This window comes from Apodemus sylvaticus, chromosome 4 (assembly GCF_947179515.1).
Source record: "Apodemus sylvaticus chromosome 4, mApoSyl1.1, whole genome shotgun sequence".
NCBI lineage: Eukaryota > Metazoa > Chordata > Mammalia > Rodentia > Muridae > Apodemus > Apodemus sylvaticus.
In genome coordinates, this window is record NC_067475.1 from 98,930,751 (window position 1) to 98,953,909 (window position 23,159).

The following is a 23,159-nucleotide window of genomic DNA, read 5'->3' on the forward strand; positions in this document are numbered from 1 at the left end:
GATCTTGGTATCTTCTGATAAACAACCTGTTCTGATGTTTTATGTAGGAAGGACCCGCTGCCAAGGGAAAGAATGTCATGATGTCATATACAGAACTTACACAAGGCCAGCTCGTCCAGTGACAGCTCGGGACAAGCTCAGCACCTCTGAGCTAGGCAACCACTCAGAGAAACTACCATGCAGCTATGACAGTGCTCCCTTCCCTCCTCTTCCACTTTTCTGTATTATCTCCTGCCCCTGGTCTTGATCGGACCAGAAACTGGTGAGGTTTCTTCTGCAAGTGCTGACTCCATATTACCCTGAGGAGCTGTTTCTTGTCAGTTTATCCTGAGTAAGCAGCAGGGCTCAAATAGCTTAGGGAAGAAGATGGGGCAGGCAGAAGTTAAAAACCTTTGCTTCTTTGGTAAAAACAAAAACAAACAAAACCCCCAAAAAACCCCACGGCTGATATTTAGGTTTTTTCCCCCTCATACAGAAAATAGATTTTGCTATTCTTGTTCAAAGTACAAAACATAAATCATGTTTAGAATTTGGAATGTGTAATGTTAAAAGACCATTTTTTGTTGTTTTAAAAAAAATCTGACATTTACTGTCTGCTTGCATTTGAAGTTAAGTAATTGTACTCCTGAAATAGGCTAGCTTTCCAAATGATGAATTTGCCATTCGCATTGTCAGGAGATGGATGATAAACAGCCCTGGGTTCTGTCTTGGGGCATTACAATTTATAGTCTCTTAGGACCAAAAAGAGCACAAAACCAACACCCTTCCCCTCCACATGGTACAAGGTTACCATTCCTTCCTGTCCCCTCTTTAGAGGACAGGAAGCCTGGCTTCTACCAGACTATGCATACCCACTGTCCCTGTCAGGTGGGGGACAACTTCAGCTGCATTCTTTCACCACCTTCTGTGAGAAGGCTGTACAGATGCTAAAAAGTGACGCCATGCATTATCACAGTATTGACAACCCATTGTCAAAAACATGTCCACATAGAAACAGAGGTAAGCCTAACAGCCACGGAACTTGGAGAGGGTCAGCGCACAGGACAGCCAGCCAGTAAACATGTAAACACTAGTGAGCAGAAATGTGAATTACCAGACTTTAACCCAATGCAGGCTCCATTGTCCCTCCATCAGGGTGGTCCTGCCCCTCCCCCATCCTGGTCCCTAACCGCTCTACATCCCAACTTTGCATTCCTCCCTTAGGGAGGCCACAGGCAAGATGGAGTACCAACGTCCTTCACAAAGGCACAGTTTTAAAAGAAGCCAGCAGGAGTTGAGAGCAGGAGCCTTCTACCTCTGCCATGAAGTCCTGGCATTTTTCCAACTTTTGTGTTTTAAGGTAAAAGGATCTGGATGAAAAACACAGACTGCTGGGTGTAGCCTCGGTGCCTATAAGAGAGTATTGTTTACTGCTCCACGGTTTAGATTTTCCTCATGGGACAGAACTGTATTGTTCTAAGCTGTCTCTATTTATCCTTAACATAGGTTGAGGCAAATTTAAAATGTACACAGGACATTGCTCTCCCAACTTAAAGATGTCTAATACATGATTTCTATCAGTGTGAGAGCAGTGTGACTTTGTATGACATTAAAAAATGCTAAATTACTGCACAGTTTATTTCTGTGGAACTGCCTGTTATTAAGCAGGCGGTCACCGCTTTCCTTATTGACAGCTGACATCTGGAAAATGACCAGGATGTTCAAGCCATTTTTTTCTCCGTTAGTATCTTTCAGAAGTATAAAAAGGGCCATTCCTTTGAAAATGCCAATCTTCTAAGAAAAGCTACAGCCAGGGTGTGGGCAGGAGAACAAGCTGGTCCTTGCTGAGGTGAGGCCACACCCACCAGAGTCCCCTGGAAAATAAGGGGCTTGGGACTCAGTTTACAGCTTTCACTGTTGGAAATGAGGCTTCCTTTTTATTTTATTTTATTTTATTTTTGGTTTTTTCGAGACAGGGTTTCTCTGTGTAGCCCTGGCTATCCTGGAACTCACTCTGTAGACCAGGCTAGCCTCGAACTCAGAAATCTGCCTGCCTCTGCCTCCCAGAGTGCTGGGATTACAGGCGTGCGCCACCACCGCCCGGCGAGGCTTCCTTTTTCAAGAGTCAGTAAATGTCTTCAAGCATAGCACCTCCTGTCTCTACCATGCTTCGTACAGGAGTCAGAAGTTACCAGCCAAAGCCGCGTCTGCACAGGCATCTGGAAACCCATGAGCTAAGCCACTTACAGTTTCTCCGCACTTCCCCACCATCACCCCAGTCCTGGACCAAGGCTTCTCCCTTTGCTTCTGCGTGAACACACTTCAAATTATGAATGGGCTAATTAAATGGCCTCCTATTTAACCATCTGGATGGTCGGGAATGTCATAATAATGTGTGGCTGATATCCTTCCTCACGGGCAGAGGCACTGAGAGGATTGGGTAGATTTTCCCGCCCTTCCTCAAAATCTGCTAGCCCCAAGCTGCCACCAGAACCGCTATATAATCTGCGTGTGCAAAGAAGAAGGATGCTGGTCTTTGGAAGTTTTCAAAATGTATTTAGATGTGGCAAATATACAAGATTCTGTGGTTAAACAATACAAGACTTCTAGAATAAATGAAAACACACCCCTGAACATGACCGATTCCTTTGCTCCATGCTTGCTTCTTGGGTGAAATTCAAACATGCCTATGATGATTGGTAGAGATGAAGAGAACACATGTGTCTCAGTGGCCTTAACTCAGACTGTACATGTGATGTGTAGTTATCACCAAACATAGAGCATGATTATAACACCGGGCTCAACAGTATGCAGCTCAGCAGTGGTAAACCCAATAAACAACAGACAAAGCGGTAGCCTTCATATGACTCTGCAAATGCGGACGTATTAGGGGGCATTTAGAAACGTACCTATGGACCCCACTGTACTGTCCTTGCCATTTTGCAATCTACAGCTTAGTTTAACAGATGCTATTTTTCAGCTTTAGTTGTATTTATTATACAGGTGGCATATTCCTCAAAATATTGGATGCAGTTTTAAATGAGTGACCGTACCCTAGATTTATTCTAGTCTGTGTTTCGCCCATAGACTTGGGTTACTTGTTACAGCTGCCCCTCTCCCCCCCAAAACCTGACAAGACAGAGGATAATGGCTAGGGAAATATGGCCAAGCCTTATAGTTGCCAGACTTAACCGTGTGTGTGTGTGTGTGTGTGTGTGTGTGTGTGACTGATGAGGGAAAACAAACATTTTGGTTTACTTTGGAAAGCAAAGAAAACTGCAGAGAAACAACTGAAGGCTGTCCAGCTAAGAACTGCCCAGCACGGCCACGCCCTTGCTTCTTACAGAAAAGGAGGAAGGCCTTTCAGTACATTTCAATCTGCCTGCTGGCCTTTGGCTGTCAATGGGAGACTGCTGGTCAGATTCAGTCATAACATTCTAGCACTGCCTGTATCATAAGCCAGCCTCGCAGGTGATAGCTCTGTGCCTCTGACTTACAAACAGTAATTCCAAAGTAGTAATTAGGAGCCCATTGAAATGTTAGGAGGGGTTACTCAGACGTGTCTGTGATCAAGTTAATCTGGAAAACAAGAAACTCAGACGCTGTCTTAGGGTTCTATATGTGTTTTCTCCTCTCCTATATGACATTTAGCTTGGTCAGGAATTTATATTTCACACCAGGAAGCATGGTTCCCCAACTTCTCTGACAATAAAACCATGCATCTGGGAAAACATTTTTAGCATATGTGTTCTCTTGTGTTGAGGGCCACTAGATTCCTCTATCCCTGCAAGATACACCTAACTAGCCCAAAGTCCTAGAAGAAAATGATGTAACCAGAGGCAGTTCCCAGTTCACACCCCCACCCCCACCCTAGTATCTGACTGGCATCTTTTCCAGAGCTGAATCAGGAGTGCTGGTGCAAGACACAAAGGCTCTTTTGGGTGACTATTCCTGGGAGCTCTGTGTAATCCTGGGTCAAAGGAAGAAAAGAACATCTCTGAAATCAGGAAGAGGAGGACGATGAGAAGAAACAAACAGGAAAATCAAAGTACACCTGGCAAAAGAAAAGAGGCTACTCCTTTTGTGACTCTTTCATCCGTTTCCAGAAGTTCTAGCTAGCAGTGCAGCCAGTTCCCTGGAGCCTCCTGAGAGGATTAAAACATCAATGCTGGCACTCTCTCGCAGGCATGTGCATCTGTGCAAAATCCAGATCACTACACCTGCATGACAGAAGCTGTGCTGAAGTTACCAAGCCTATGTGGAAGAACTATATTCAAACCTTCTCTTGGTCATGTTTTTGACATATACCAGATTCAAGAGGCCACTTCCTTCCGGTCACAGCAAGGGGCAGAGCGTGCCTGTCCACCAGGATTGAGTGCACATGGCCACGTAGTAGGACAGTGATCCAGACTGGCTTGGGCAAACTGTTCACATTTTAGAAACACAAGTCTTGAGAGCTAGCTTTGGATTGTTCTAGGTCTGTATAATTTATTTTTATGATTGAACAACTGTAAATGCAGTGAGTTCTTTAAAACCCCTGTCCCTTCCCTCCCACTCTATCCCACCAGAAGAGTACAAATGGACGCCAGGGGAGCAGCAGCACTAAGGTTCATGGGGGTCTGGGGCTGGCATCACCTTTATCCCTAAAACACTGTAAGACTCTCCCAAGTTTGGCACCGTGGGGACTATTGGCAATTCGAACTCAGTCTAGGTAGGGAGCCCGGGTAGCCTTGGGGATAGTCCCAAAGCTTTGGCAGTGCTGTTCATGGAAGCCTTACATGTACTCTCTCAAATTGGATTCTCTTGCAGCTAGAGAAGGGGCGTGGCCAGTATGCCCACCCCATACCTCACTGTAGGCTCCCCACAGCTGGACACAGGTCAGGAAGGGGGCATTCCGGAGGGGATGGAGAAGGTAAAGGACTACTCTGGTTTTATTCGTAACTACTTATCAAAATACTACCATTTGGCCTAAAATTTCTATCTTTAAAAAAGTCTACAAGCCATGGGAAGGGGAAGAGGCAAGAAAGGAGTGAAATATATTCTTTTTTTTTTCCCTATATGGTTAAATAAGTGACTTCTTCAAAGCAAAATTCACAAGATATATCTATAAACCTCAATTAGAAGGTTTTGTAACTAGTGTAGCCAGCAATGCTGGTTAATAAACCCTGCTTGCTCAAGGAGTACCAACTGAGTCATTGGTAGCCATCTTTTTTTCTTCACCCAAACATTTGTGTCTCAAATTTGTTTTTCTTCTTATAATATACTTTCGTGTTACGTAAATACAAAAAAGAGAAGTTGACTCTATAGGCTGTTGAGTCTGGACCTTTAGTTATAAGAAGGGCTTTGGGCACTCTTGAGTAAGAACATCCTAAGCCAACATCCCTTCACTGGTCAACCCTACATTTGTCTTCTCCGATCCCCATCTGCCTGACCCATAGTACACACCCCTCAAACCATGTCTCTCCGCAAGCCAATGCTTCAGTCTAACATAATAGAAGGTATTTTGTACTAAAATATTCTGAGAAGCAGAAAAGACCCTAATTCCAATGTTGAAAACACAAGATACAAAAGTAAGCAAAGTTCCTGGGAAGCCATGATTAATTCTTGATGCAGTCAAAGGAGAGCAAGCTCCTGGAGAGATCAAGTCTTCAGAGTCCAAGTCTTTCATTCCCCAGACTGGGCTTCCGGCAATCTCTGCAGCCGAAGGACAGAGGTCTGGGCAATGGGGTAGGGAAGGCTGAGGAGCAAGGCTTGAGAAGCCATGCCAGCAAACACCCTCTCTGAGAGAACAGAAACAAGGCGGGCTCTGGTGTAAGTCTGCAATGAAAATCTTGGCTCTTTGGGGCTGCTTCAATCAGTTCAAAAAGGACAGCCTCATATGTCCTATAAATTAACTTACAAAGTACAGAGACTGGGAGGACAGCCCACAACTTTGGTGTTAGGAAGGGAAGAGCAGTAATCTAGGCCCCCAAATAACTCTGCTGCTTATCTCTGAGGGTTCTTGCTTGAATTCCCAAGGCGCTCTGCCCTCCAGCGCACACAGGTCCCCAGGAGCGAGTCTGCTGTCTTCCCTCCAGGTCACAGCCGACAGTTCTTTCTGCCTGGGTATGGACAGAGATTTGCAATCGAACCTGAAAGGTCTTTCTTTTGCCAGGAAGCATGTCCCAGCAGTTTGTCACCAAATACCAACTTGTGGTGGGAGCTGGGAACAGCACTCGTGGGTGATTCTAGGCTGCTATTTGTCCCAACACTGTTCGAAAGACATGAAAACTACTAGGTAGGATGGGCTTGGGCGGGGCTGTGGTGAGCGTGAGCTGATGATCCCAGGACACCTGCCTTCCTCTCCACTGCAGACAGCGATTCTCAAGAGGGCATGGAGAATCATCCCAGCCTTCTCCCTCCCTGAAGATGGAAGGGCACACTGTACTGTGATGGCTCTCCACCCTGCTCCCTTCCCTTTCTGTGGGTTCTTGGTAAGGGGAGACAAACACTCATGTCTCATGGTGCAGTGGGCGGTTGCCCCTGCTGCACTGTAAGATGCAAATGGCTCTGATCCATGAGGAGAGAGACCCAAGGGCTGGTTACTACATCCGGACTCTATTGAACTAATGAAAGAAGCGAGGGGAAGCAGGGAGGTCTGGCGTGCAGGAAGCTGCACCCACTTTCCAACTCTCTGTCTCTAAGAGCAGGCAACCAATTACAAAGTGTTGCATGGCTCCTTCTAGGCTGCTGGCTTACTGAAGGCCAAAGCTCAGAAGCATTTCTGAGGAAACTGCTTCAAGGCAGAGGGCACTCACAGTCATCACACCGTCATGGTGATGTGTTGGCACCACCAGCTTGCCCTGCCTAGCTCCAGAGAGGACACCAAGTCAGGTCCCTGAAGGACCACGAAAGAGATCATGAAAAGTACATTTAGAAGAAAAATGCATGGCCTGTCTTTCTTTTGCCTCATATGTGGGACCTGTGGCTACCTACATATGCATTCCAAACACTGATAGAAGGGCTGGGGGAACACAAACTTAGCAGCTTCTCTGTGGTGTCAGCCAGGGAGCCCTCCGCTCAGCACTCCAAAGGGATTCAAGGCCGTGAGGGAAGGGGGTTCTGTGCTGGGACGCATGATCCTAATTATAATTCCCACACCTTTTACTACATGAAGAGAACAGTATGTTGAGTCCTCTGGTCTGGGGCAGCTGAGATCCCGCAGGGCTCACTGCTCTTCCGTTTTGCTACTATTCCTGAATTTCACCACCATGACAGTAATATTGTCAGGGCACCCTCTGTAAAACGACTGCAGGACGATGCTTTTGGCCCCAAAGTGCGGCTCATCCAAGCGCTCCTTGATGAACCGGACCGCCTCTTCGTTGCTGAAAGCATCCCACAGGCCATCTGATGCCAAGATCATGAACTCGGGCTGCAGCTTGTCCAGGTCAAAGGTCAGGATGTCTGGGTCTGGGATGACCACGTTGAGATTTTTCAGTGGATAATCTCCCAGGGACCGAGACATGGCTAGGATTCCCTGGACCCTCCAGGAGCCGTTAAAGCTGATGAAGCCACCTGGAAAGACAGAGGGAGGCTGTTAGCTGGCCCGGCTGAGAAGCCCTCACACTTGTTACAGTCTGGGGTGTGTACCACAAGCTGGTGCGCTGCCTGAGATCTGAGCCACAAGCTCTCCTCTCCTCCTCCTTCGTCACCGCCAAGGCCAACAGCATCTTGCTGTGGGGCCTGGAGTAGCGCGTCCTGCCCTCATCCTTGGCACTGCTGATGCTCATGAGAATATCAAGGCGGAGTATGGCTGGGGACAGCGCTTTAATAACACCCCGTGGCGGCTCAGCGATTGACGACAATGGAGCTTCAGCACAGGTGTGTGAAGAGAGCAGCACGAAAATACTGAAAAGCAGGTGGGGCAGGCGGGAGACAACTCTGAAGTAGTCGCTTAGTGAGGTCCCTCTTGCCTGTACTGGTGGGGCTCTCAAAAAGAACTGTAATCAAGGGAAGCCACATTTTAGGCATATTTAGAGACTGTGGATGAGAAATACTTCCCTCTTTGGATGCTGTATCTTCCTAGCTGCCAGATGACTCTAATATCTACCCCACTGTATTGTGGGGATGTAAGACATCAGTCCACACACATCCCCAGCACAGTGCCTGACAGCACGTTCGCTCTTTCCTCTCCCTCCCCTTCCTTTTTTTCTTTGAGAGAAATCCTCTGCCGGTCCAAGGTTGTCTTGCACTTACTATACGGCTGAGGTTGGCCTTGAACTTCTGATTCCCCTGCTTCCTGAGCATTAGGACTACAGACATGCACCACCCCCACCCCTGGCTTCCATTAGGCTTTCTTTAAAGGAGCCAGAAGTTTGTTCATTCACCTATTTGTCAGAGAGCTAGTGACTATCTGCTCTGTAGAAGGAGTTTTTTAGGCTATGAAAGTTATGTAAGATCTAGACTTTTCTCTGACAACCTGGAGGAGAGAGGAGCCACACTTATTGAAAGTCCCAGGCACCGAGCAGTACTCTTCTGTGACAGCTCAGGGTCTGCTAACCAATGACGTGAGGCAGGGTGGAGGAAGGGCTTGTGGGAGTGACCGTCACAGCAGTTAGCTTTAAGGGAACGGTGGGCAGAGCATCGGGCATTTCCTACAGGTGTGGTGAAATGATCCAGGGCCTGGACTGTGCCGTTGGTCATGGTTTCAATTCTGGCTTGTCACTCACTGGCTGTATGTCTGTGCACACGAGTCTCTCTTAAGTTCCAGTTTACTGGCTAGAGAGTGATTTTAACATTATAGTCTTCACAGAATGTATAAACATGTATGATGTGTGTCAGGCTTGGCTCCTACACACGGTGAACGGAAGCTAATGCTGATGCTGGCAGTGAAAACAGAGACAGAAAGGTCAACACATGGCTGGAACTTCCCGTCGTGCTAAGTAGGAGGAAGAGAGACGTTGTGACGTCTATAGTCACAATAAACACAAATAAAGATGACAAAACTCATCAGTATTCCTTAAGGCGTTTAGGGCGATTAAAACAGAGGCTCACAACTGGTCCAGGTACATGGAACATGAGACCAGAGAGTGCTTAGCCCTAAATGGAAAATCTGTATCAGCCCTCTACCTCTGTTCAGAGATCATGGCGGCAGAGGAGACAGCAAGAGTGTAAGAGTCAGAGTTAGTGGAGGACCACAGGGGAAATGGCGAGGGAGCTGCTGCACCTATGAACTCACGACACTGTGACAGTATGCACGGTACCTGCGAAAACTCAAGTCAGACAGCATTCAAGTATGGAGAGGAGAGGCGGGCGTGAAGGCCCACCCCTAGCTGAGAAGCCATTGGCAATTGATAGCTGCTGGAGGAAAGAGTCCATTTCTTCAAGGGTGTGGCCCTTGGTAGTGAGACTGTTCCTAGTGGATGGTCTCACATGGGCAGCACTGGGTGCATAGGGGAGAAGCCATAAGGTTGCGCAGGTGATGTGATGGCTAATGTTGGCTCTCAACTTGACTCATCTAGGACACACCCCCAAATAGCTGTGTATGTCCATGAGGGATTTTCTTGACTGGATTGTCTGAGGTGGGAAGATTCACCGTAAATCTGGGCTATACCTTCTGGCAGCAGCCCACATGCATAAAAGGACATGGAAGAGGTTAGATTTTGCTGTTTTGCCTCCTTGCCTTCGCTCTTGCTGGCAAGTTCATCTATCATGCTGCTGAGGCATCACATTGCTGGTATTAGAACTTATTTCTTTGGGATTCAATGTAGACTAAAGAGCAGCTGACACACCCTTCCTTGTGGACTAGTCAGTGATGGAGTCTTTCTCTTTTTTCACTGTAAGAGAGCCATGGATGGACCACAGCTTTGAAGACAGTCAAATTATTCTCACAGATATTTATGACTATTTAATAATATAAACAATAATATATATATTATATACACACATACAGTGATGAGCCTCTGAGGAACTCTAACAAGTACAGGTAAGGGGTGGAGCTGGGTGAATTTGGGGGAAGACGGTGAATATGATCAAAATACATTACATGAAATTCTCCGAGTAAAAATATTAAAAAAAAAAATACACCCTTGCCTACATTATGAAAAAAACAGAGTAGGTCAGAGTAATCTTGGGGACAGTGTTCAAATTTTCATCTATACGGAAACACTGTAGAGGAGCAGCGTGTCAGGTATGACAGGGACACATGACTGTGACACAGGCTGCACACTCTGACGGAGTTTCCAGGGGCATCCTTGTCCACAAAAGTTAGCCATCTGATCTTCAGTTGACCCGGGTGAGCTCTCGAGGGGAGATGGCACCTACATAAATGAATGTCCAAGGGCTTTACTCATCTTTTCCGGAGCCCGCCGACGCTTGATGGACGCTCTGCAAACACTGTTTGATTTCACCGACAGAAAACCCAAGTACATCTTCCATTCAAATGTTCCCTTCGAAACATCCATCCTGCGTCGCCAGCAGGACCCGAGGTGAGGGATTAAACTAAAACTCAGCACTTTCACTCTCCGTCACTCAGCCTCCTGCTGGGAGGGCTCACGGGTGCACCAGGCTCGCTTCACTTTCTCACTGGGCAGAGGCTGACCTGCAATGACCGAGTCCTTCTGCAGGTTCACACACGCGCCAGGCGTCCTGGCTGCTGAGCTGCCTGGCACATGGCTCCGCTGTCAGTTTATAGAGTTAAGGGACTCCTGCCTTCCATATGTAGGAAACTCTCAGATCTCAAAATCCTCCCCAGAGCTTTGGTCTCCGTATCACTTTATTGATCCATGCCTAGAACTGAAGGACTTGAGAGGTGGAGGCAGGAGAACTGGGCTAGCTTCGGACTACTTGAAACCCCATCTCAAAAAATGAATTTCACTTTAGTGATTTTATGTCAACCACCCTAAAGTTACAGCTTCCTGACCCCCTCATCTGCTTTATGCATCTAGACAGTAGTTACTACCTTATGATACACTACAGAGCTCACTGATCTCTGGCTGGTGCCTATTTACTCTTTGTCTTCACCTCAAACCAACTTAAGAATGCAAATTTCATGAGGGCTCTGTGTGTGTAGGGGAGGAGGGCATGTTGAATGGATAGTGGTCTCTCCCCTCTCCACGGAGGATGGTCACTGAGCTGGGCGCTGAGATGTGGGGATAACCAAGATCAAGTTCTTGCCTCCAAGGCGCTCACCGTCATGTCTGCACGGTTGGTTCCGTAGTGCTGAGCACAGCTGCGTCCCAACTGCTGACAGCCAGGAGACAAGGCAGGGAGGAGGCGGCTGTGTGCATCTCACAAGGAACCTAATGAGACTTACTGAGGATGCAGGGAAAAGACAGAGAAAGGGCAGCCACCTCAGACTGTGGAAGTCTTTGCCTCAGTGGGACGTGAAAAGCTTCCAACAGGACACTCCAAAGTTGAATTTTAAGGGGTACGTACTTTTAATCTACTCGGAAGTGGGAATGACACTTGTACAGGCACAAATACATCACTGGAGGTCACACTGGAGCTTTATGAGTCTGTCACAGCTGCAAGGGAGCAGGGGCCCAATGATCAAGATGAACTTTGAAAGGAAAAGGACTGTCTTTGGCTCTTTTGGAATCTTTGGCCACGAAGAGTGGCAAATTAAGTTGCCATTAATTAATAAGACATGTACAGTTTAGGGATATAGCCCAGGTAACGGTCATGTCATAGTGACTCTATGTGCTTGCTGGTGAATCTGCTCCCAAGAAACTCTCCAAACAAGGACCTAGGTCACCCAACAAGATGGTAGACGTCCCCCAGCGGGGTGAGGGGTGGGGTCACGAACTCACCAGCTCTCTTTATCCTCTTCCTTTCCTTCAGCTGGTAAGGCTTGTGATCGTGAGACAAGGGAATGGCATTGCCATCTTTGTCACACAAGACTCCTCGAGAGTCACCAACGTTGGCCACGGTGAGGTCTTTGTCTGAGAGTAGAGCGATCAAACACGTTGTGCCTGCAAGACAGAAGAGAGAGGCAGTGTAGGCAGGGGTGTGGGGTGTGGCGGTGGTGCGTGGATGGTCCCCAGCTTGGCCAGCAGACGCCAGTCCTGAGAGCTCTTGCCAGAGGAGCCTTACTCCGGCTACTCGGGAATAATCACGATTCACTTCGACATCATTGATCAAGTCTGACAGGCCATTTTCTTAACCATGTTAGGCTGTCACTGAAACAGGCTAGAGGAACAGTATCATTTTCCTAAATCACTTTGTTTCTGCTACTCTCAATTTAAAATGCCACAGTCGACAGGATTAAGGGAGAATCGGAATCAGCTCGAAGCCCTAGACAGCTGGTACACGTTTTCATCTTCTCGTTGGTACCCAGTCTCTGAGAAGCCCCAGCAGCAAGCGGGGAAGCGTATAGTATAGGTGGGGGCAGGGCTGGCTCCTGAGGAAGAGGCAGGAGTCAACAACCCTATCCTGTGGCGCTGTGACAAAACCAGTACTGTCAGGAAAGGCCAACCCAAATATAGGAAGTCTGAGAGCAGAGACCAGGGACTAGGAAAAGGGCGGCCTGCCCCAGGTGTGCAGGGGCAGGGCACACCAGCAGAAGCAGAGACATCTACACGGAAGATGGAAGTGGGAGTGAGGTGATCCGATCACGGTGTGGCCTGAAGCCCACAGGCGACAGGCAAAGACAAGCTCTCCTCAGCTCCTTCTGAAGTGAATACGGATAAAGCAGAGAAAGGAACAGTCTTTTCCCTTCCTCTGACCCCTGCCCGTCACTGGAAGTGGTCACCTGTCTGCTGAAACATTCAACTCACAACTCGATCCTCCCTTGCCTCAAATTGATAGCTCCTTCACCTGTTTAAAAGTACTCACTAGTCTTCCCTGATAGTCCCTTCCTCATTAAGAAAGTTGCACTCCATAATAAAAATATAAACTGCATCTAAATAACCTTTTACTCTTCAGACAACAACAACAACAACAACAACAACAACAACAAAGAGGACCCTGTTTGTAAACAGAGAATCAATCAAGGTTGATATGAGCAGGAGATCAGTTACAATAATCAATACATTCAGTTTGATTAATCAATTACAATAATCAGCACATTCAATTACAAATCTGCTTGAAACACTACTCTTTCTAGATTAGGGGAAATGATTGGGGGCGAGCAGAGATGGCGGGAGCATGCGCGCACTGCCTCAGGCCCTGTGAGTTCACATGTATCGGCCATGCTGATTGAGAGGACGGTGTTCTCCTGGTGCCCTGCGTCCGCTCTGGCTCTTATACTCCTCTGCCTCCTCTTTCTACGGCTCCTCGGCCGAGGGAGGGATTGGATGGAGATATTCTATTTAGAGCTGGGCTTCTGCGGTCGGTCTCTCACTCTCTGCACACTGGCTGGCTGTGGCGCGCTGTGCTTGTCCCCATCAGCTGCAGGAGGAAGCTTCTCTGATGATGGCCGGGAAAGGTGCTGATCTATGAGTGTGGCTGAATGTCACTACGAGTCCATTTATTGTGTGTTCTTCTCACAGAACAGTAGTATGTGGTCTTACCCTGGATCCCTGGGATATCTAGACTCAGGTTCTCGGTAACCAAGCAGAGTTGGATATGGGTTCCCTCTCATGCAGCAAGCCTTAAGTCACATCTGATATTAATCGGTCACCCCTGCATGCTCAGTGCCACCACTGCACGAGCCTATCTTGCAGGAGGGACGCCATCGCAGATCACAGGGTTTCTAGATGGTTTTTACCTTTCTCCTTTGGTAGCATGCAGACTACCTTCTGGTACCAGGAGCACTGTGCGGTAGGGGTGAAGGCTCTCGGTAGGCACCAGCTAGACTTTTCTATGTTCAGTGTGTTGTGGAGGTGTTGTCTTCAGCCGCAGGTGCCTTGCCCTCTGTTGTTGCTGTTGTGGAGAGCAGCCTACAGCTGTGGCAAGAGCTTGTGTGGCTTGGGGGTTCCTGTGAGACCCTTTTGGCCAACAATTCAATTAGATGCAACCCATACTCAGTACTGAAAGCTTCATTTGGTGATAAGAGATATCCAGTTGAGACTCTGTCCCATCCCCCACCCCCACCCTGCCCCCCTTTTGGTGATTTTGTGTAGGGACATACCTAAACATAATAAAGGCAGTTTACAGCAAGCCTGTAGCTAATATAGAAATGGAGAGAAACTCAAAGCCGTTCCTCTAAAACCAGGAACAAGACAAAGCTATCTATCTATTCCTTGCATTCCACTTCAATAGTATTTGAAGTTAGCTAGGTCAATAAGACAACTGATGGAGATCAAGGAGACACAAATCGGAAAGTAAGAAGTCCAAGTATCTTCATTTGCACATGATGTGATAGTATGATTAAATAACCCTAAAATTTCCACCGGAAAACTCCTGCAGCTGATAAACACATTCAGCAAAGTAGCTGGATACAAAATTAACTTACAAAAATCAGTAGCCTTACTTATATAGAAACAACAGACAGAGAAAAAAAATCAGGGAAAACAACACTTCATAATGGCCTTAAATAATATAAAATTTGGAGTAACTTTAACCAAGCAAGTGAAATATTTGTATGATAAAAACATTGAAGAAAGAACTTAAAGAAGATACCAGAAGATAGAAAGATCTTACATGCTCATGGATTAGTAGGATTAATACAGTAAAAATGACCTTCCTACTAAAAGTAATCTACAGATTCAATGAAATCACCAGTAAAATTCCAACACAATTCTTCAATAGATACTGAAAAGAGAATTTTCAGTTTCATATAGAAACACACACACACACACACACACACACACACACACACCAAACCCAGGATAGCTTAAACAATCCTGAATAATAAAAGAACTGAAGGAGTTATCACCATGTCCTATCTCAAATTGTACTACAGAGCTATAATAATAAAAACAGCATGGTATTGGCATAAAACCAGACACATCTGTCAATGAATTAAACTGAAGACTAAGACATAAGTCCACACACCTATGTTAACATGACTTCTGGTAAAGAAGCCCAAAACACACCCTGAAAAAAGACAGCATCTTCAACAAATGGTCAAACCAGATGACTGCATATAGAAGAATCCAAATAGATCCTTACTTATCACACTGCTTATCCAAATGTATCAAAGACCTCAACATAAAACTGAACTTGATCAAAGAGAAGTTGGAGGCTTGGAGTCACTGGCACAGCAAAGGATGACTTTCTGATCAGGATACTGATAGCACAGGCACCAACAGGAGCCCACAAAACTGAGAAGCTTCTGTGCGGCAAAGACACCGTCATTCAGACAATGCAGCAGCCTACAGTATAGAAGGCTTCTACCAACTACACATTTGATAGATGGCTAATATCCAAAATATACCTGGAACTAAAAACCAAAACAATCTAGATGGTAAGAAAGCAAATAGCTGTTCTTGCTCTCTTGCCTCCCCTCATCTCCCCATTCCCTTTCCCTCTCTCTCCACATGCTCATGGCCGGCCTCTGCTTCTCTCTCTCTCTCTCTCTCTCTCTCTCTCTCTCTCTCTCTCTCTCTCTCTCTGCCTTTCTCTGCCTCTACTACTCTCTTAACTCTCCTCCCCATGCCCTTAAAAAACTCTATTCTATACTTATTAAAAATAAAAATAGAGATTTCTCAAAAGAGGAATAACAACTAGTTGAGAATCACTTAATGAAATGTTCAATATCCCTCCTTGTTAGTGACACTATTTCTCTGATAAAATGTCATGACCTAAAAGCAACTTGGGAAGGAAAGGGTTTATTTGACTCCTGCTTTCCCTCTCATTGTTCATGTTGAAGGTATTCAAGATAAGAACTCAAACAGGGCAGGAACCTGGATGCAGGAGCTGATGCAGAGGCCATGGAGAGATGCTCCCTATGACTGGCTCAGCCTGCTTTTTTATAGAAGAAGCCAGGACCAGCAATCCAGAGAAGGCACCACCCATAATGAACTGCACACTCTGTAATCAGTAATTAAGAAAATACCCTACAAGACTGTCTACAGCCCAAATTATGGAGGCACACTCTCAATTGGGTTTTCCTTCTCTCAGATGACTTTAGCTTGTGTCAAGGTGACACAAAAGCCAGCACAACATCCTTAGTCACCAGGGACATGCAAATAAAAACTACTTTTGAGATTCTGTGTTACACCTGTCAGAATGGCCAAGGTTAATAAAACAAGGGACAGCTCATGCTGACGGGGGTGTTGAGTAAATGGTGCATTCACCCGGTGCTGGTGGGAGTGTGAAGCCACTGCGGAAAAACAGTGTGCTGGTTCCTAAGGAAGATGGAATTGATTTACGTCGAGACCCAGCTATATCAGCCTTGGGCGTATACCCCAAGGATGCTCCACCCTGCTACAGAGACTCTTGCTTAACCATGCTCACTGTTGCCCTATCCATAATAACCAGACATGGGAAATACCGTTCCATCCTCGATGTCCCTCAACAGATGAACGGATAAAGAAAAGGTGCTACATTTACACCATGGAATTATTAGTCATTAACAAACAAAATAATAAAACCCACAGGCAAATAGATAGGACTGGAAAAAAATCATCCCGAGTGAGGTAGCCCAGACCCAGAAAGATAGATATGGTACATATTCACTTATAAGTGGATATTAGCTGATAAGTCTATGATGGCCAAGCTACAATCAGTGGAAGTACAGAGGTTAGGTATACAGTAAGGAACCAGGGGACAGCTACATCTACCTAGGAAAGGGGAAGAAAAGATATTTATGGGAGAGGCAGTAAACTTAAGGTCCATTTGAGGGGGGTAGTATGGAAACTTAATACAGTAGATGCTTCCTAAAATACATTGATATATGAAGACAATCTAAGTGAAAGCACTAAAACATTTCTAACAACTCAACTACCCAGATATCATTACCCTTGAGCCACTGTATTACTTGAATTTGAGCTGTGACTATTATACTTTGTTCTAAGTTTAGCTTGGCTCAACTTGTCCGATAGAATCAGAGCATGCGGCACATTGGAGCCTGAAAGGTGAGACAGAAGGGCTGCTTTACGGTGTTGCATGGTGTGTGGGTGCAGGCAATAGAACCGAGGGAGCTCCTCTGACCTCCCCTTCTCCGTGCTCTCAGGGCAAGCATGGCCCACTAACGGCTTCTACACCAGTTAAGCCTATGCCGTCAGGCGACACTCGGGCTCATCCCGGCTTCTTAGCTGTAAGGTATTTCCTCCTGCCTGCATTCACAGGGATCCAGGGGAAGACCCTCCTGTATAGGGAAGGGTGTGTGTGTGTATGTCCACACGGCTGGGGCCTGGGCCTTTCCCCAACTCCATTGCAATCAGTTCATCTGTCTGTTGGCTTATTGAGCTGTCAGGTAAGGAGGAGAAAGTGTCAGCCCTGCAGCTACAAAGCAACCTGAGCTTTTTATCCTAGCTATGATTAAGAATCACTGCAGGGCACTGACTGTAGGCGCTGCTGCCCGGAAGCCAGTCTTCTCCTAGTAGCCGTCAGATGAAGATGTAGAACTCTTAGCTCCTCCTGTACCTGCCTGGATGCTGTCATGTTTCCACCTTGATGACAATGGACTGAACCTCTGAACCTATAAGCCAGCCCCAATTAAATGTTGTCCTGATAAAGAAAAAAAAAGAATCACTGCAGGGATTTCAGTATCACAGTTTCACAATGAGGACAGATTGAGCTAATGAGGATCAGAATTAATACAGTAGCCATAGGGACAGAGGATGGCACACAGATTTTAAACCAGATTGAGTGGGCCCATCAGGGAGGGAGGGAAGGAAGAAGGGGTGACATTAGAATAATGTGTCTATCTCTGGGTAGAAAACTGGGTGCTCCCTGGCACCCAGGGATGTTTACTGTGAGTTTCTGGGAAAGGCCTTTGCTCTCACAGACAGATGCAGAGCAGAAAAGAACCATTTCTTTGGCTCAGTATCAGTGAGTTTCATTGAACAGAGGCAGTTAGCTTGTGATCGAGGGGACAGTCTCAGCATCTAAGAATAGGGACTGGAAAGCTCATAGTCCCTGTCCCATCTGCCAATGGCAGATCTCACATAATCTGGCTTCATTCCAACTGTCCAATATCATGGACATGACCGAGCCAGTCTACCCCAGCGTGTTTTTGTTGTGTGACAATAAATTTCTTTTCTGTTGGAGTCTTTTGAGTCAGGTTTCACATCTAGCTCAGGATGTATCATACTGCCCACATTAGCAAGAGAATGTTAGGCTTGGCCAAATGGTGGTATGCAGGTGGCAGAAACAGAGTTACAGGTACACATACACACACACACACACACACACACACACACACACACACACACACACGTATGTATATGTATATATATGTTCAGGGTCCTCTCTATAAAAAAACAACAAAACAAATATTTCCACTTCCTACATAGGAGGAGTTGTATGGGTTTGGAGAAGTGATCTTTATAGAACCATTGCAGAATGATCAGAAAAAAGCCAGGACACTGGGGCCCAAGCAATGCATTGTTTGGGCCTTGTAGTCTCAGCCCAAGGTTACACAACTGTTTATAGTATAATATTACTTAACAGCACAAACTACTCTATTGCCAAGAATCTCCAGAAAATCACCTCCCAGGAGAAAATGCTTGCAATCTCACTTTCTTCAGTATGCTGGAAAAAAATAACCACGATATTTTGGTTAATAGTTTTGAGATAAATTGATTTATTCCAGTTTAATGATAGTCATCAAAATACATTATTCCTTAATTTTGAACTTCAGTATGTTTTCACACTAACGATCTAATTTTCATGAGGTTGTATTTTGATGAGGCTGTTAATTAATTGGGATGAGATCTTGGAAACTTAACATAATAACATCGCCTTACAGATTAAAAATCTGAACAAGGGTCTACCTGGAATTTCAGCACTCTGGAGGTAAGGAGGGATAAATGGGAGTTCAAGGATAATCAAAGACCCAGACAGTGAGTCTGACAATAACCTGGGCTACGGGAGGCCCTGTCTCAAAGAACAGTAACAACAAAAATATCAACAAACATCTGGAAAAGTGAGTTTGCCCAATCTGGACTTCAAAGCCCTCTGACCTTTGTATCTGAGAAAATGGCACCGCAGTGCACTCAGGTACTTGAGCCAGAAGTATAGGCATCTAGTACATCAGTGAGTGCGCTGACCGCACACATGCTGTTCTCTGACACAGTGAAGGCCGCTGCCATTTCAGCCAGCAGGTTCCATCAGGACGCCACGTGAGAAGCAGCAGCGGCAGAGTCTGCGTGATCTGGCCCCGTCTCTCCGTTCCGGCCTCCCTTTCGTTACTCACGAACGCCAAGCCTTTTGTCATTTGGGCTTTGTGCACACTGCTCCCTTTGCTGCTCTGCCCTTGATGCTGGCTAACACATCTGCTCTTGTCTGAGCTCCAGAAGGAGGTTTTCAGAGCCCTTTTCTGATGTTTTATCTCCTCTGCATTTCTTTACTGCCCTTCAACACAGCATTATATAGATATCTTGTTTACTTATTTAAAGCATTGAATATCAATCTTGCCCTATAGAATATATATCCTTCCCAAGGATAGGGGATATTGCTTGTCTCCTTAATCTAATACTGCCTAGACTACTACGGGCACTCAATATTTGCTCAATAAATGGATTGAAAGACTGAATAAACGCTCACCTAGCATTATACTCACAACCTGACATGCTGTTGTGACAGGCCTGTCTAGTTCAGTACCATACCGTGCTACCAAACAGACACTACCATTCAAGGAACCACTCTTAGGTTTTTGTTGTTGTTGTTTTGTTTTCACCCATTGCTCAAAACATGATCCCCTTCCTGTGGAGATATAGCCCATGGTCCCTCGCACACTGCTGATAGATGGAGAGAATGCTTAACCCAGATGAGTCCCCGATTATTTTCTCTGCCCCGGGTTCCTGGTCTAGTGCAAAGGAACATGGGTGGAATTCTTATTCTTACCACACATTCGTACTGAAGGAAGCGTGTTGTTATAGAACAGTAAAGGTTCAGCACAGTGGCTGTCACACGGACAGTCTGGGTCTACTTCTGCAGCACAACAGAACAGGCCAGCAGGCCTGCTTTGTGTTGGCCTACGTCTTAGTCAGGGTTTCTATTCCTGCAAAAACACCAGGACCAAGAAGCAAGTTGGGGAGGAAAGGGTTTATTGAGCTTACACTTCCACACTGCTGTTCATCACCAAAGGAAGTCAGGACTGGAACTCAAGCAGGTCAGGAAGCAGGAGCTGATGCAGAGGCCATGGAGGGATGTTGCTTACTGGCTTGCTTTCCTTGGCTTGCTCAGTCTGCTGTCTTATAGAACCGAAGACTACCAGTCCAGGGATGGCACCACCCACAAGGGGCCCTCCCCCATTGATCACTAATTGAGAAAATGCCCCACAGCTGGATCTCATGGAGGTACTTCCGCAACTGAAACTCCTTTCTCTGGGATAACTCCAGCCTGTGACAAGTTGACATACAAAACCAGCCAGTACAGCCTAATTATTTGATTTTCCTATAGGAAAACACAAATTCAAACTATTCATTGGCCTATTCCTCCAAACTTGAATTCTCTGCTCAATTAACACCTGATAAGGTAAAGGGATACACAGAGAGTTTTTCTTTCCCTTTCCTTTCCTTTTCTGATATTTATTTATTTATTCATTTATTTTCTGCATATGAATACACTGTAGCTGTCTTCAGACACACCAGAGGAGGGCATCAGATCTTATTAAAGATGGTTGTGAGCCACCATGTGGTTGCTGGGATTGGAACTCAGGACCTCTGGAAGAGCAGTCAGCGCTCTCAACCTCCGAGCCATCTCTCCAGCCTGAGCTTTTCCACATATGGATCAATGCTCCGGTTGGATCACATTAGGTGCTTACTTTATTGGATGAGTTGAGTTTCATACTGTACACCCCAATGACATCTCAGATCCTGACTATACATATTAGTTAAAATTCTGAACAACTCCTTACTTGTTGTAAACCCCATCAGGCAGCTCACAAACACTCCTCGGCTGGTTTTCACGCAGGGCGGTGAGGGTTTTGCCCGTTCCTTTACTCGGATGAAGGGATGAAGGATGGGAGGGAGCACCGTGTTATCTCCATCCTCAGACTGTTCAGCTGATAAAATGTTAAACAGTCAAACCCCAGCAATCCTGAACTGCTAGTCCACTCTTAACAATGGCATACCCAGGTGCTTACATACTACCACCTTATACATTTTATAGCATGTATAACACATCATAACATGCATTTTATAACTTCTAACAATGTCCTACTGCATTGGTTACTTTACTACCACCCTATATATTTTTATAACAAGTTCTGGAATGCAAAGGGAGAGAGGGAGTGGCTTGGGTGAGGGACATCAGCACATCTGTCTGCTACTCTGCAAGCTCCAGTGCCATCAGGGACACAGGTCAGGCCCAATAAAGGCTTTGTGGCCCTCTGGGAGCAGCTTAGCAACTGCTTCCGGTAGGGATGTGCATTCTAAAATCCTTGAGGAAGAGGGAACTTGGCAGCCAGCTCTGAAAGGAAGCCGGGGCTCGAATGCAAGCTGGGGAAGGGGGCAGTCCTGGATCGTGGAAGCACAAGCCATGCGGGGTCGGACGCAGGCCATGCAGGGATGCAGGCCCATGGAGACTGTCTTCAGCCTCTTTTAAAGAAATCATTTTTATATAAGTTTTCCAGATTTTTTTTTTATTGAACTAGGCAACTTTTGTTTTAACAGATACTGTAAGACACAAGTGGAAAGGGTCGGATTTGTGTAGGAGTAGGCTATCTGGGCTCTCAGCTTGTGGTAAAGAATCTCTTAGACACACCCGTGCATCACAATACAGACGGCAAGGAGACTTCATACTCCTGACGGGTCTGCCCAGCTCAGAAATGTCAGAACTCCTCCAGTGTGTGTGTGTGTGTGTGTGTGTATTAGTCTGTCCGTCACTGAACAGCATAAGTGATTTCAGGTGTTTGCTGGAGGTCACATAGGCTTGGCAGGTGCTGTCGGGGAGAGACTTCACTAGGGACCTTGAGTCTGCAGCTGAGGGTAAGGTTTCCACCACACTTCAGGGATACCCAGCTGCCTCGTACCTGCACATTGTACACCATTCCCTTTACCTGCCCTGTTCACGGGTTTCTGATGCATTAGGGGTGGAGTTCCGTTTGGGGCTGAGTGGATGCTCTTTCCTCACTGATACATTCTTACACTGGTGCTCCGTAAACCACAGCCTCAGGCCAAGGGGAGGGCTAGTGACTAGGAATGAGGAGAGGAGAGTCTCATGCCTTCATACTATCTACACACACACACACACACACACACACACACACACACACACGCATGCACGTGCTTGCGCTCTCTCTCTCTCTCTAACAACATCAACATATGTGTATAACATACATGTTGAGGTTTGGTCTGTTGCTATGTATTATTCCTGTTTACAAGCTTTTGTTGTACAAATCTTGGTCTTTGATTTAAAACAGTTGGTTAAAGAAAACTGGCTATAGCCAGTTACTGGAGGGATTAGAGGTAGGTGGGTTTGGAGTGCCCTGGTTGGAGGAGTGAGGAGAGACTAGGAGGAGAAGGAGGAAGAACAAGAGGAGAGGAGGAAGCCGCCATGAGGGGAGGTGGACCATGAGCAACAGCAAGTGTCTGGGGACACGGCTGGGGAGGTGACCAGTCCAGCAGTTAGAAGAGTAGATTGGGGTCCCTCCCCCCCCCAAGTAATTGTCAAAGCCAAATAAAATAACCACAGGCTGAGTCTCATTTATTTATAAGCTAGTTGGGGACAAGCTTATATGCACATATAATTCATTTGCAACATTTTAGGAGAATATTTACTGCATAAACCAAGGTAGTTGATATATACAGTACGGGATGGGGCAAGAGAGCCACTTGTTTTGGCTACAGAGAATGAAACCGGGGCAGACGGGCAAAGGCTCAGAGCAGCAGCAATGACAATGACGATGGACGCGATGGATGCCAGTGCTTGCAATAGTTCAAGTTCAGATTCAGACTCAGCTGTGGGTGACGATCTGCCAGCCTCTCAGTGATGACACCTGACCAGTAGCTGTCTCTGCGTGCCCTTGCCTGTGCCCGTGCAGGGCGCCTGCACCTCCACAGGGGAAATACTATGCTTTGTGTGCCGGCCAGGCCCCATCACTTCCGAGAAGATCCCTGTGCCAGCCATTAGGCACACAGCTAGAGTTTTAAACCTAAGGTCACAAGAACCCTTACGTTATAGAAATTTACTTGACTCTAACATTT

At 46.3% G+C, this 23,159-nt stretch overlaps 1 protein-coding gene across 1 annotated transcript in view; it reads right to left on the reverse strand.

Annotated features, from left to right (window-relative positions):
• Nucleotides 1-1,914: 1,914 nt before the first annotated feature.
• The window catches only part of Ppm1l (protein phosphatase, Mg2+/Mn2+ dependent 1L), a 263,995-nt gene continuing 242,750 nt past the window's right edge, over nt 1,915-23,159 (reverse strand). Inside the window, exons 3-4 of the mRNA XM_052180366.1 lie at nt 11,769-11,930; nt 1,915-7,533 (exon numbers count right to left, since the gene is read on the reverse strand). Of these exons, the coding sequence (XP_052036326.1) occupies nt 7,187-7,533; nt 11,769-11,930 (509 nt within the window). The 3' untranslated portion in view covers nt 1,915-7,186. The remainder of the gene's footprint in view (nt 7,534-11,768; nt 11,931-23,159) is intronic.